Source organism: Prionailurus bengalensis, chromosome A2 (assembly GCF_016509475.1).
Source record: "Prionailurus bengalensis isolate Pbe53 chromosome A2, Fcat_Pben_1.1_paternal_pri, whole genome shotgun sequence".
In the NCBI taxonomy this organism is placed as follows: Eukaryota; Metazoa; Chordata; class Mammalia; order Carnivora; family Felidae; genus Prionailurus; species Prionailurus bengalensis.
This window is the reverse complement of record NC_057348.1, coordinates 30,386,036-30,400,237: the sequence shown is the minus strand read 5'-3', so window position 1 is coordinate 30,400,237 and position 14,202 is coordinate 30,386,036. Positions and strand designations below refer to the sequence as shown.

Genomic DNA, 14,202 nt, shown 5'->3' with positions numbered 1-14,202 from the left:
GTTGGCTATTGCTATGTAACAAACTGTCTCAAAACTCAGTGGCGTAAGACCATAGTCATTTATTTCATCCACTCATCTGCAAATTACTGGGTTGGCTAATTCGTTCCAGGCTTGCCTGGGTGGCTCTGCTTCAAGATGTGGGTCTGATTAGTCTTGGCTCCTCACCGTGGGCTGGGTTCACACCCTTTCCCTACATCTTGGATGCAAGTTGGAGTGAAAACAGCTACCTGGGGTAAGCTCTGCTCATGGTGATGACAGAGGCCCTGGAGAGTAAGCCCAACCACTCAAGCACATTCCAAGCCTCTGCTTCCATCACATCTGCTAATACCCCACTGGCCCACTCTCTTTCTGGCACTTCCAACCTCCCTTTTTTGATTTATTTTCCTCCGTAGCAATGTGTGATCAACGTAAGAGGTATGAAAAATCTGGTGACGAAATGGACATGGGGTGAAGAGGAGAAAAGAAGAATGATGTCCGGCCGTCTGGCAGTTGCTTTGGCTAAGCTGGGGAAGTCTTAGAGGCACAGATGTGAGGGAAGAAAGCTAAAGCTGAGGTTTGGATATATTTGATTTCAGATTCCTGGAGAGGAGACATTCCAGTGGAAATGTCAAGTAGGTGAACCAGAGCCTACATCTCTCCGCCTCGCAGACAACCCAGTTTCTACAAAGCAAATGCTTCGTTTATGTAGATAAGAGGTGGTTTAGCTTTTCTGGTACATTAAAGGCCCCGAATCACATCCTATCAATTAGTTTGCATGAGACACACTGCAATGGCACAATTGATTCGCTTGGCATGGAATATCATGCCGTCTGCCTGAAAGGCAGGCCAGAAGATGTTAATGCAGTTGTCTCCAGGCAATTATTAACTTTCCCTCTTAGCAACAGGACCAAGGCACTTTTCATTCCCTGAAATGACAATTCTCCCTTGTTAAAGCTCACAGTTAATTTTTAAGAACCACACCAATTTAACACCCAGCTCACATGAGCCATATACCTTGAGTAAATGTAAATCCAGTCTGCATGGCATGAATTATGGCCTTATGCTGAGCATTGCCATGGCAACTAGTGACATCATCCCCCAAGACCAACCTGCACAAAATCCAATTCTCCAAGGGTCCTTATTTGCCTAAAGCGGATGTGTTGTCTTGGCTTATTCACATATGCATTCGTAAATATCACTCTGTTGTCAAAGGTTTGCAGTGGATGTTTACTGTCATTTTGGGAGGTATATTCCCTTTGTGGCAAATGTTGTTTTTTGTTCATGGGGGGGTGGGGTGGAGGAAATTCTAATGAAAATTACTGTGTGTATTTGATTAGCAACATTTGTTGATAACATATGGTCTGAGGAGGCTTCCGCAAATAAGAGGCTTTAAATAGTAAACAGAGATGTGACTGCAATGAAGCAGATGCTCTCCAAACACACAGTAAAAGGTTGCTTTGCAGTAGAGTTCTCCTTCCCTCCACCCGAGTGTATTCCCCTCCCTTATTTTCTCCCCCAGATCAAAGTGCTTACTTTCAAAGCCATGGCATTGTGGCACAGGTTTGGAGAAATAATGTGCTGTGACTTTAAAAGTCATCTCCATCCCCCCAAATATGAATTATCTGCTGCTCATGTTTATTATTTGATATTAATAATGATGTAGTGTGACCAAATGAGTCAGCCAGCTCCAGTAGATCTGCAAGGAGCATTTGGGCACCACGTGTCTGAAACGCTATGAGACACAATCCCCAATCTTTTAGTACACCAAGAGTGCTGGTGGGAGCTCCAGGAAGAATTTAGAGCAGCAAATCGAATCACCATGGGCTGAGCTGTCCTTGTACGTGCGTGTTTACAGTTGATATTCATGGATGTGCTCTAGTGAGCTTACTTCCTTCGGATCTGCTAACGAAAATAACGAAAGTCTTCCCATTAGATCGAGCCAGCGATTTAACTGTGTCTATTGGGGGTCAGCATGCCTTTTCTACAACGGACCAGAAAGTAAATAATTTAGGCTTGTTGGCCAGATGGTCTCTGTCGTAACTACTCAACTCTGCCTTTGAAGCGCAAAAGCAGCATAGGCGATGTGTAAAGGGGTGAACGTAAGTGTGTCCTAATAAAACTTTATTAACAGGCATTGAAATTTAAATTTCGTGTAATGTCCATGTGTCACAAAATATTCTTCTTCTTTTGATTATTTTCAGTCATTTAAACATGTAAAAACCATTCTTAGCTCATCAGCCATACATAAGCAGATATTCAGCTTGACTTGGCCCATGGAACATAGTTTGCCAACACCTGGTCTATAATCCTAAAATGGAAGACATATTATTTTAGTGTTTTCCATGTTCTGGGTATTGAATTGAACAGTGTATACGCAATAGCTCATTTCCTACTTATTCTTCCATCAATCCTCTGGGGTCAGTGTTATTCTTAAAGATAACTTATCTTTCTCTTAACTTATCTTTAACTTAAAGATATCTTAAAGATGTGAAAATCAAGGCTCAAATTCACATCTAGTTAGTGTGATCATTTCTGCATGTGACACTGCAGGTAAAATACAATATCCATAGGTACTGATACCTCATTCACCTTTGGATCCACAACAGATCCCAACACAGTAACTTGCACATGGTAGACATTCAGGAAGTGCTTTCTAAATGAAGGGAGAAATGAAGGGCTGATTAGAGGTATGATCCTGACAGCGGGGGAAGTCAGAGCTTCACCCGATGCCACATAGGGCATGTAGGTTAGTCAGCTGGACCGGTCAAATATTTAGCCCCCATCCTCTTGCAAAAGGCACTTGGTTTGAAGTGGACTCACTTGTCTCAATACACATTGCTGTGTATTTGGAGGTATCACTCTGAGTAGTTGCGTTCTATAGTGTATGCTTGTGTGTTTATGGCTAAAAAGACCATAAGTGGCAACAACAGTTCATTTTGTAACCTGTGGCCCTTTCCAGCATTATAACAATGGGCATTGACGTTGCTTCCAGGCATTGGCCTCATGAGTTAACCATCCTTGGCCTTGAAGGATGTACACCTTGCTCCTCAGAGTGCTGTCTTACCTGCCGCGTATGCTGGGTCTCCACCGCGTGCTGCCAGCCACAATGTACACTTGGGAGAGCTGGTGGGCTCCTAAAAATCATCTAATCTCCAAGGAGACAAAGCTCTCAGTTTTGCTTAAAGGAGACAGTCATACCCTTGGGTATCTCAAACATCGCATCTCCACAATCCCCTGAATTTGGTGACACGGTTATTCTGAATTGATCACTTCCTCCTAGTCATTAAATAAGTATTTGTTGTGTGCCAGGCCCTGTGCTTGGTACAAGAGATTAAAAAAAAATGATGCCATGTTCCCTGCCCCCCAAGGTGTTTATCGTCTAGAGAGAGAGACAGGTACACACACGGATAGTTGAACTACACTGTAATACTGTGCTATGAGTTACTGAGAGGCAGTGAAGCTCTATGGTTTCATGCCTGGGCCCTGGAGTCAGAAACTCTGAGTTTGGAGTGTGGCTCTGTGTTAGCCCAAAACCCTGGACTAGTTACTTTACCTCCCCAAGTCCTAGTTTCTCCATTTATAAAGTGGGGATAATAACAGAGTACATCTCAAAGAGCAATCAGAAGGATTAAATGAGATAATCTATGAAAAGCACGCAGCCCAGGGCCTGGCAGACTTTAAGCATTTGCTAATTGGTGCCTATTTTTAGCTTTTTTGTGAGCTAGCCACACAGTGTGATTATAGTGGCAGATATGATGGGGTCACAACAGAGGGATAAGTCACCCACTTTGCTTTATCTGCCTTGTGTCCAGTGAGAAGTTAGTTAACCTCCCCAGCTACTGCTTGCAATACATTTTATCAGCCTCTGGTCTTTTCAAATCAAAGTGCAATTGTGTTTCCGTTCTGGGAAACGTTTAAGAAGACACATTCATCTTAATAACCACAGTCAGTGCACAGCAAAGCAAAAGAAATGAGCAGGGAAGAATGTAACAATGAGAAAGAGATTCATTTAATGATGTGTGGACCCACCCAAAGGCCAAGGCTTTTGATGCTTCCACTGCTGGCTAATTTGTCTATCGGTTAGGTAGTACTCTGTGAAGTGTATTGAACATGTGAAATAAATCTAAACTGAGAAGCCGCAGTGGCCTAGGGCCCCATCAATCCTGAAACAGAACTCTTCCTTTGAGTTACAAAGGTAACTGATTTCACTGGATCAAGACACAGAGCAGCAAGATGGTGGAACGGGGAAGGGAGGCAATATGGCGCCATCGAGTCTGGGTTGTGGAGTCAGATGGCCATTTGCTCCCTGTGTGTGATCCTGGACACATTATAGCTGGTCTGAGTCTGAGTTTACTATCTCTAACTGTGAGAGTAATAATTATAAGCATTTCCCAAGGTGGCTAAGACAACTTAAAAGAATAAAATGTGTGTATGACCAAATAACACGTTTAAGAGAAGATTTTGGGCTTAGCACATAGTAATCTCTGAATAAATGTTAGCTTTTTGTTGTAAAGATATTCAGGCCTCTCTGTGGCTGGAAAAAGACAAAAAGCGGACATTTCCATGACTTTGGAAAAAAGGGGAAAGGGAGAGGGAAGGGTGCTTATAACTAAATCTCCCTTGGTCTTCTACAAATAGGAAGCATGTACGAAAACAAGTCAGGAGTCATTTTTACAAAATCCAAAAACTATAGTGAGGGGTGAAGGTTCACGTCAATGCCAGTGATAGCCAATCTCCACTGCATGGCCTATCATCAATGCATGGCCTGTCGTCAGACTGGGTGTCATTGGACTCAGAACTTTATTCATGGGCTTGTGACCCATGCATCTGCACAGGCCTCATGCTCAGACCTATGTTTGGTTAAATGCTCTGCATTTCTGTCTTGACATTCTTCATTGTTTTATCTCTGAACCTGTGTTTGTTAGGTGAAGTTTGATGGGACAATGGAGCATGCATCTGAGCAGAACTCCTCTGAGAAATGAAAACACTTGATCTTTTAGTACCTTTAGTGGCACCTTCTCCTGCTTTTAGAGTAGAAAGCCCAACATTTCATTTTGCGCAGGCCTTGAAAATGACATAGGCGATCCTAATCAGACTGGAGACTTTTTGGCCTTCTCCCTGGGCTGGGTTGCCATTTTGAAATCTGATGGGTAAATTGGGAATCAGCAGTGACCTAAAAACTTGAGGTGAGCCAAGGGTCATGGTGGGAAGAAGCCAAAAGCACAGCTACAGCTCTGGTGGGAAGGAAAAGCCACTCAGTGTCCCAATGGACTGGGCTGGCAAGGCAGCGTCCAGAGGCTTGAATTCATCCAGCTTGACAGGGTCTTGTAGGCCTCACTCTGTCCCACACTTTGAGTCATGCTGAACATTCAATGAGCTGAGAGCATCCTTGGATAGCTGCAGGGTTGCCGGCCAACTGACTTAGTGCCCGCTGAGCAGGCCAGAAAAGCCCTACAAACCAGTCCCAGCAACAGTATCATAGGGATAGAGTGCGTGGGACCCCCGGGACACTGAGATCAAGGCCTCACTGTGGCTTGGTATTAATGCATCTCATTCCAGAACTCTTTTGGTTTCCAGGAGGAATCTTCTTCATCTCTGTGACCAATCATGATAAATGCCCAAAGAGATTTATAGCACAATTAAGCACAAATAATAAATTAGTGATCGTGTTTTTTGCCAATATTGCTAATTATTAATAATGCTTGTTATTGATAATTATGACAGTAATAGCAGTGAAAGCTATAACATGGCAATTAAGAGATATGGGTTCCAGCCAGCTTGGTCAAAATTCACTGGAATAAAATGGACAAGATCTTGAGTTTCCTCTCAGTTTTCTCATCTGTGAAATGGGGATGATGATAACTGTTTTACTGCTTACCTTGTATAGTAGGAAGGTCAATGTCTATCTTGTTTGCCCAGCACAGGGTTGGACACTTAGTACATTCTTAATAAATATGTGTCGAATCGATAACACAAAAGTGATCATCATGTTACTAGAATATATCGTACATATCCTAATTGGGAAGGGAATGTAGCCAAAATCTGTTGGGTTCTCATGCTGTTTCAAGCCTGCTGGTTACTTTTTTTTTTTAATCCTTACTTTTATTTATCTTTTTTTTTAGTTTTTTTTTCCAGAGAGAGAGAGAGAGAGAGCATGAACATGTGTGAGCAGGAGAGGGTCAGAGAGAAAGGGAGAGAAAAAAATCCCAAGTAGAACCCTTGCTATCAGCGTGGAGCCCAATGCAGTCCTCACGCCCATGAACCATGAGATCATGACCTGAGCCAAAACCAAGAGTCGGACGCTTAACCAAATGAGCCACCCAGGCACCCCTACTTTTATTTATCTTTACTATTTAACTACTCTGTGAAATGAGGCTATTTTATAGCTGAGCACACTGAGGTTCAGGGACATTCATGACTTGCCCCAAGTCCTCCAGTTCATACGTGATTAACCAGGATTTGAACTAAGGGTGTCTGATTCAAAACCCTACGCCCTGTCGTGTTGCCTTTGCTAGTACATGCCTTCCCTGTCTTAGGAGATTGCTTGCCACAGCTGATGACCCACATTCAGAACTTCTCTCTCTACATCTAACATTGCACTGTTGTGTTTGCAACCTGTTGCCTCTTGTTCTGTCGCCTCTCCTTTCACATGTCTTCTCCCTTTCTCTGTCGTGACTAGTGTGCTTCCTCAGTGACTTCTGTGCCCTCGGGTCTCCATCTGGGTTCCCCTTGACTTCCATTTTTCTGCCGCTGTCTTGTCCGCTTTCTCTAGATTCCTCATGTCCTTGAGTTAACAGGATTTATTTGAGTGCAATATGGAGACTAGAAGTCATTCCCATCATAAACGAAAGAAGAAATACACAAACCACCACCACCAAGTAAGATATTCAAGGCTGCTGTTAGTCAAAGGAGTACCCATGAAAACAGCAATGACAAAGTAAGCCAGAAGAAGAAGTGAATAGGGGCCCCATGAAGGCAAGAGGCACTGTGATATCCACTCATTCCCAGACGGTGGGAGGATGGTTGCCACTTTTGGGGAAAGCGTTTTGGGAATCGGTGTCCCAACACTTGAAAGTTTGGTTGATGAGCACAATTCTGGAAGCATTCTAAGAGGAGCATCCCTTACACCCATCTAGCTCTCTATGCCAAGGAAATAATCAAAGATGAAATAAAAAAGTAATGTCCAGCCCGGTGTCAATAACAGAACATTGGTTAAATAAATCAATTATGACATATCTAAAAGGTGTTATATTACAGAGTCATTAAAAAATAATATTTTAGGCACGCCTGAGTGGCTCAGTTGCATCAGCCTTCGACTGTTGATTTTGGCTCAGATCATGATCTCCCGGTTTGTGAGATTGAGCCCGGCATCAGGCTCTGTGCTGACAGCTGGGAGCCTGCTTGGGATTCTCTCTCTCCTCTCTCTCTGCCCCTCCCCTGCTCACATGTGTGCACTCTGTCTTTCTCTTTTCTCTCAAAATGCATAAATAAACTTAAAAGTAATAATATTTTAATGAATCTTCTCCATTATGGAAATTGGCCATCATATAAGGCAAAGTGAAAAAAATCTCTATGCAAAACTGGATCTATTCCTGTCTTCTGGTTCTGTAAAAGAGCATATAATTGGCATCACCTATTCTTTCAACAAATATTTCTTAGGTGTCTTCTATGTGTAAGTACTATGCTAAGTAGTAGGTATGCATATAAGCAAACAAACACCCAGAGGATTCAGCTATTGAACAATTGCACAAAAATAAATAATTACCAATCCAGTGATTGCCAGGACAGAAAATAAAACAGTACCTCCCAGAGCTTAACTCTGGACCAAATTTAGACTGGGAGACTGAGGGATGTGTTCTCTGGGCAAGTGTTTTTGAAGCAGAGCTCTGAAGAGGTAGCCAGGTGGGGGGAAGCATTGCCAACAGAGGGAACCATGCCTGCCACAGCCCTGAGGTGGTGCCATCAGGAGGCCCATGACACTAGAGCAGATGAGTGGGAGGCTGCACCCCGAGGTCTGGATTGCACCCTGAGTGCAATGGAATAGGTGCCACGGAAGGCTTTAGGGCAGGCGCTCAGTGCAATCCAGTAAACACTTCTGGAAGATCGCAGTGATTTCAGGTGCAGAATGGATGGTGTGGCTCTGTGAGAACAGTGAGGAGTAGATGAAAAGGCCACATCTGAGGGTCCATCAGCAGCTCCTGTCAGCCCAGTCTGGCACCCTACCCAGACGCTAGGTAAGCCAGGCTCTCCTCTGAAGAGATCTTAAGACTCAGATTCCCACAGACCAGTGGGAAAGGTCGTTTCCCACTTCTTCTACCTTCCGCTCCTCTTCGAGCTTCATCCATCCCTCTATACAACTCACCTTTGAATGCCAGATGAAATGGGGTCCCCCACCTCCCCCCATTTTAAAGTCAGGTGTTGGCTTTGTCCAAATGAAGCCTGGTCTCAAATTCTAAGACTGTTTCCAAGAACTAGGGATTCAAAGGATGCAAGGAAGTGTTAGTGGTTACCCTGAAATAGTTTGTGAGTATCTGCAAATGCATGGGAAAAGTTCTCCACAACTCGATTTCATGCTAATTCCAAGTGATTCCTTGTAGAGCTCTGTGAAGACCGGTGGCAACTTTCTGAGCATCTGTCTTGCATTTGCCTAACAAGTTAATTAACACTTTTTGTCACTCTGGCAGCTTTGGAGCAGAGGTGAGGGGGAGGGGGGATGCGACAGCCAGTGCTGCCTCGGGTTAACCCTGCGTTCCCCCTACGCAGGAAGAAGGCAGCTGAGTGTAGCATTGTCAAGGCAGAGGTCTCCGCACTGACCTCTCTGATTCTTTCTGCAGCTGGGGCACCCAGGGCGACTTCTCGACAACTCATGCACTGCCCGCTGTGAAGGTGAAGCTGTTCACAGAGAGCACAGGGGTCCTGGCCTTGGAGGACAAGGAGCTCGGACGGGTAAGCGCTCCCCATCACACGTTGCTCCAGAGAGCCGTGTCCCCCGGTCCCATGGGATAGCACTGCCAAGTCCTGAAAGGTTTGGTTTCAGGTTTGAGTCCCGGGCTGTACTCTCCATCGGTTTTGTGATCCTGGGCCAGTCCCTCAACCTCTCTGAGCCTCAGTTTCCCCTCTTTAAATCTGGGCTACCAGGAGGGCACATTGTAGAAGACAGAGCAGGGGTTCTCAACACCCTCAGACCCAGACACCCGTTAGAGCAGAGATTTGTAATGTCCCTTCTGTCTTGAAGTGAAACTCTCAGACTATTTATTTATTTATTGACTTTTAATTTTTTCTTTTTTTTAGTCTGTCTTTATTTTTGAGAGAGAGCGAGAGAGAGTGCAAGTGGGGGAGGAACAGAGACAGAGGGAGACATAGAATCCGAAGCGGGATCCAGGCTCTGAGCTGTCAGCACAGAGCCGACATGGGGCTTGAACTCACCAGCAGTGAGATCATGACCTGAGCCGAAGTCGGATGCTCAACGGACTGAGCCACCCAGGCGCCTCTCAGACAATTTAACAACCTAACCACCTGACAATTTAAAAATCAATACAGTGACATAATATAAAAGAGAAATAAAAGGGAATTAATAATAAAATAACTTCAGGGTGCCTGGCTGGCTCAGCTGGTAGAGCATGTGACTCTTGATCTCAGGGTTGTAAGTTCGAACCCCACATAGGGCGTAGAGATTATTTAAAATAAAATCTTAAAAATAATAATAATAAAATAATTTCAAAAATGTAGCGATTCAGGCACCGTTGCACTAGAAGACCTACAGAAGGAATGCTTTCCTTGTTCCCATATGGAGAATCACTAGGCAGGTGACAGTCACAAAATCCGCTGTGGAGGGTGGAAGCTGAACAACTTACATATCAGTGAACTGATTTCCTGAAACCATCAACCAAGGAAACAAAGTTTCCTCGGTTTCCCTGGAAAAGTGCCAAAATTACTTTGCGTGTATATTGTTCCAAATTACCGAAATTCAACTGAGCAAAGATTAAAGTTCTCATTGGTAATGATTCGTGGATAAGGCAGCATTCCATCCAGTCTGCAAGTAGTGGGGGCTCCAAAGAGATGTGCCAATGGGGCAGGAAAATTATTAGCAAAAGAAAAGGATTGTTTTAGGCAAGGTGGCTTTCCTTCAGGGTGAAAGTGAGGGGTCTTATCTCGCAAATTACCCCATCTTTCTTTGCAGGAGGATGGGGAGGGCAGACGCATGGGTGCTGATTGGAAAATTCCTGACTGACGTGTTAGGCCTACATTTCTGGGGGAGGTTGGAACTGCAGGTAGATTACGTACTGAGCACCGGTTTGGGAATAAGGTCTAAGTGACACCACTTTGGGCCTCTGGTTTTCTTTTTAACAATATGTAAACAAAAGATTTAAGATCTGGACTCAATTAATTATAGACAGGCTTTTCCACCTCCATTCGTATCCAGTGGGAATATTTAGAAGTTAGGTGAGATTCAGGACAATTCCTCCCTGGGGAGGAATGTCTCATTCATCGTGTGGTATGTCGAATCCCCAGGCCCCGCCCATTCAGTACCAACAGAGCCCAGCACCGTTCTGTCAACCAAAAATGTCCCCCAAATTGCTGAAACATCCCAAAGGGTGGTACCAATCCCTTTGAGCACCCCTGAGATAATAGAGACATTTCTTCTTACTTCTCAGTTATTGACTCTACACCAAACAGCCTGTATTTTCAGGACGTAAGTTAGATTTGCTAGCTTAAAATGCTTCCATCACCCCATACTGCTTATAATAAAAATCTGAACTCTGTAGTATAGCCTACAAGGATTCATGTGATCGGGCTTCTGCCTACTTCCTCGTAGGTAGTTGTGACTACCTTTCCCCTTATCCACTATGTCCCAGCTTCGTTGGCCAAATTTGAGTCTGCTACATAAACCATTCTTTCCTGCATCAGAGGGCTTTCTCCCTGAGTGGAACGCTCTCCCCACTGTCCACAGCTCTTCAAAAGGCTGCCTCCTTCCTTGCATCAATGCCTTCTCCTCCTAAGAGACTTTTCCTGACTGCCCATCTTCCTTCATTCACTGCCTCAGCCCCCTCTCTACTAAACTTCTCGCCAAGGAGAGAAAGAGAGAAGAATTTACAGAAATGTTGGCTTCTGTCTCCCCTACTGGATGATGAAAACCCCGTGGGCATAGAAGCCTAAACTATTTTGTTCACTACCCTATATACCCAGAGGCCGGCACAGAGACTCCCAATACATTTCATTTCGTACTGGTTGATTACATAATCCCTTCTGAAAACTGTATGACTTCAGCCAAAACTTTCAACCTCTCTAACCCTCTGATGTGTCATCTATGGAAAAATGAGAGAATACCTCGAGACTAGCACACAGGCACACACTTCTAACAACGCCAGCAAGAATACATTAAGTGTGCTTTCTTTTTTCTTCCTTTTTTGCCTGCTTCCTTAATCTGGCTTTCATCTATACAGCTGACCTGGAATCGTATTACTAGGATTTAGACCAGAATATTAGTATTCGGAGAGAAAAGTCCAGGAATGCTCAACTTGAGTCCACAGAAGGTTCCCTGGAATCCAGGAACCCCATGAAATTGTTTGCAAATGTTGAGGTAGCGAGGGGGCATATGTACATTTTTCTGGACTTGCCAGTCCAAAGCATTCACCAATTTCTCAAAGCTGTTTCCACTCAGAAAAGTTAACCCCACTGAGCTAGTCAAACCTTTTGTCTTATAGAAGAGAAAACAGATTCCCACAGAAGGCAGGAAGCTTCCCTAGACCCACCCAGTTGGTTGGTTCCCATGCCCTGTACATTTGCCGGTGGCCAGGGCACTGCCCAGAGGCTCTGCAGTCTCTCACTGATGCTATAACCCTGTTATTGCATGCTATATTATCTCACCGATAATAACCCTAATGAGTTATTACTCATCTTGTACGGATGAGTCCGCTGGGGCCCAGAGGAGGTAAGTAACTTGCCAGGAATGATGTTGACTCATCTCCAGGACAATTCCCACTGTATCACATCGTCCCTGTGCAGAAATAAAACCCTGGGCTCTGCTGCTTTGACGAATGCCACGAGCTTGCCACAACCCTGTAGTTATTCATTTCTTAAGAACTCATTCTCTTCTCCAGCCTCATAGATGTTCCCCTAGATATGAATTGACTCTTCCTACTGAGACACTTTCTACCAGTTGCCGTGGAACTGGCCTGCCAGGTCCATGTGCCAGCTGGGGCGCCCTCCTCTGGAAGCACCTCCACAGGCTGCAGCTGGTGATGACTGCTTTCTTTTTCTAAGTGAAGCAATTCCTTGTACCCCTGGGGGAGGGTTTCTATGCTCTAATTGCTCCCAGGCTTAGCAGGACACAGCCACATTTGAAATCCCAGTGCTACATTCATTCATTCAACAACATTTAGTTTGTGCCATATTCATTATGTTTTTCTTTTCATCGACCTTTTTAATTGAAAAAAAATTCATGCATTGTAAAAAAGAAGTTAATGGATAATAGTGACAATGAGTGATTGTTCCCACCTTGCCCTAGTATCTTCTCCAGGGAAAAGCCTTGTTTTCAATTTGTGTATTCTTCCCCTAGTGTTCTATGCCTGTATAAGCATAGCATATACAAACATATGTGTACATATCCCTCTAAAAAAGAAAGAACGAATGAATGAACAGCAGGGAATTACTGTATACATACTGTTTTGTACTTTGCTTGAAATATCAGTGTATTTAGAGATTAGTTCACGTCAGCCCATACTGACTTGCTTCCTGTTTCATAGCTGTGTAATATTCCAGGTATAGATGTATCATAACATACTTAGATTATTTCCAGTCTTTGGCTGTATAAGCAATGCTTCCATGAATAACCTTGAATTTATTTCTTTGTGCATATGTGTATATATGCGTAGGATGGTTTCTCAGAAAATATTTTGCTGAATGAAATCTGAATTTTGACAGATTCTACCAAATTGTCCCTTAAAGAGTATACGCCAATTGATACTTCCACAAAAGGCAAAAGTGAGGGTTACTCTGCACCCTTGCCAACCCTGTAATATTATCAAACTTCCATTCACTGGATATGATTGTGAGCCCATGGTGTCCCATCATTTGTGGCATGCAGAGAGCAAACAGGACTAATGACAGGCAAAAATCTTTAACTTCAAAAGAACATAAGGGATATAGATCTAAAAAAACAGAAATTATAGGGGCGCCTGGGTGGCTCAGTCGGTTGAGCATCTGACTTCCACTCAGGTCATGATCTCACGGTTTGTGAGTTCGAGCCCCGCGTTGGGCTCTGTGCTGACAGCTTGGAGCCTGGAGCCTGCTTCAGATTCTGTGTCTCCCTCTCTCTCTCTGCCCCTTCTTCACTCATGATCTCTCTCTCTCTCAAAAATAAATAAACATTAAAAAAAAACAAACCAGAAATTATACTGCAATGTGGTAAGTGCTCTGCTAGAGGAAGAACACCTCGGAAGTGCATAGCTAGGGGACGCAATCCAGTCTGAGGGTCAGGGATGCCTTCCTGGGGTCAGGTCAAGTGGATACGGAGGTAGGGAAGGATGTACAGGCTGAAGCTTGGAGACGATCAGCCAGGAAAAGGCTCAGAGTTAAAATAGCACCCCCCCCCCCCAAGGACCTGCCTGTGCGGCCAGGTAACTAAGAGAAGCTGGGGCTGGCCGGCATGCTGCTTACTGCGCAGAGTGGGTTGTGTTCCCACATCGGCATCACCACATCAAAGCGCAGCACACATGGGCCTCGGCTGAGATGACAAAGTGCTCGATTAGCAGCCTGGAATGTCCAGATGAGGTGTCTGGACTGCTCAGGGCTCACGTGCACCCAGGAGGACCCTAATAATTCAGCAGGGCTGACACATACAAAGGAGACGTCGACCCGTCGGGCACATGGTGGGGTGGGGGTGAAGATGGAGAAGAACAGCAGTGACCTCACCTCTCCATCCACCCTGGAGAGGAAGTCTCCCCGGGGAGCCACCACACGGAGGAAGTCTTTGTGGAGCGGCCAGTAATGAGCTGTGGTCATTCGTGTCGGCGAATGGACGCCATATTGCCGGTGGGAAACACGCCCAGAATCCATATGGTGGAAGTCCTGTTAACGAGCTCCGGGCGCCCAGAGCGAGGCTCCTGCTTTGATTTTGCCAAGTGGGCAGGAGCAGAAGGAGGCTCGGGGGCTTGCCTGCTGCTGTTCTGGCCCTGGCTGGGCTTTCTCTTCCCAGCCCCTCCCCGTCCTTGCTTCCCAGAA

The 14,202-nt window shown here is 44.7% G+C and overlaps 1 protein-coding gene across 28 annotated transcripts in view; it reads left to right on the top strand.

The window, feature by feature from the left end:
- Positions 1 to 14,202, top strand: part of CADPS (calcium dependent secretion activator) — a 476,275-nt gene that overhangs the window by 272,857 nt on the left and 189,216 nt on the right. For all 28 annotated transcript variants that reach the window (XM_043587832.1, XM_043587835.1, XM_043587838.1 and 25 more), the window contains exon 7: positions 8,814 to 8,925. In XM_043587832.1, coding sequence (XP_043443767.1) covers positions 8,814 to 8,925 — 112 coding nt within the window. The remainder of the gene's footprint in view (positions 1 to 8,813; positions 8,926 to 14,202) is intronic.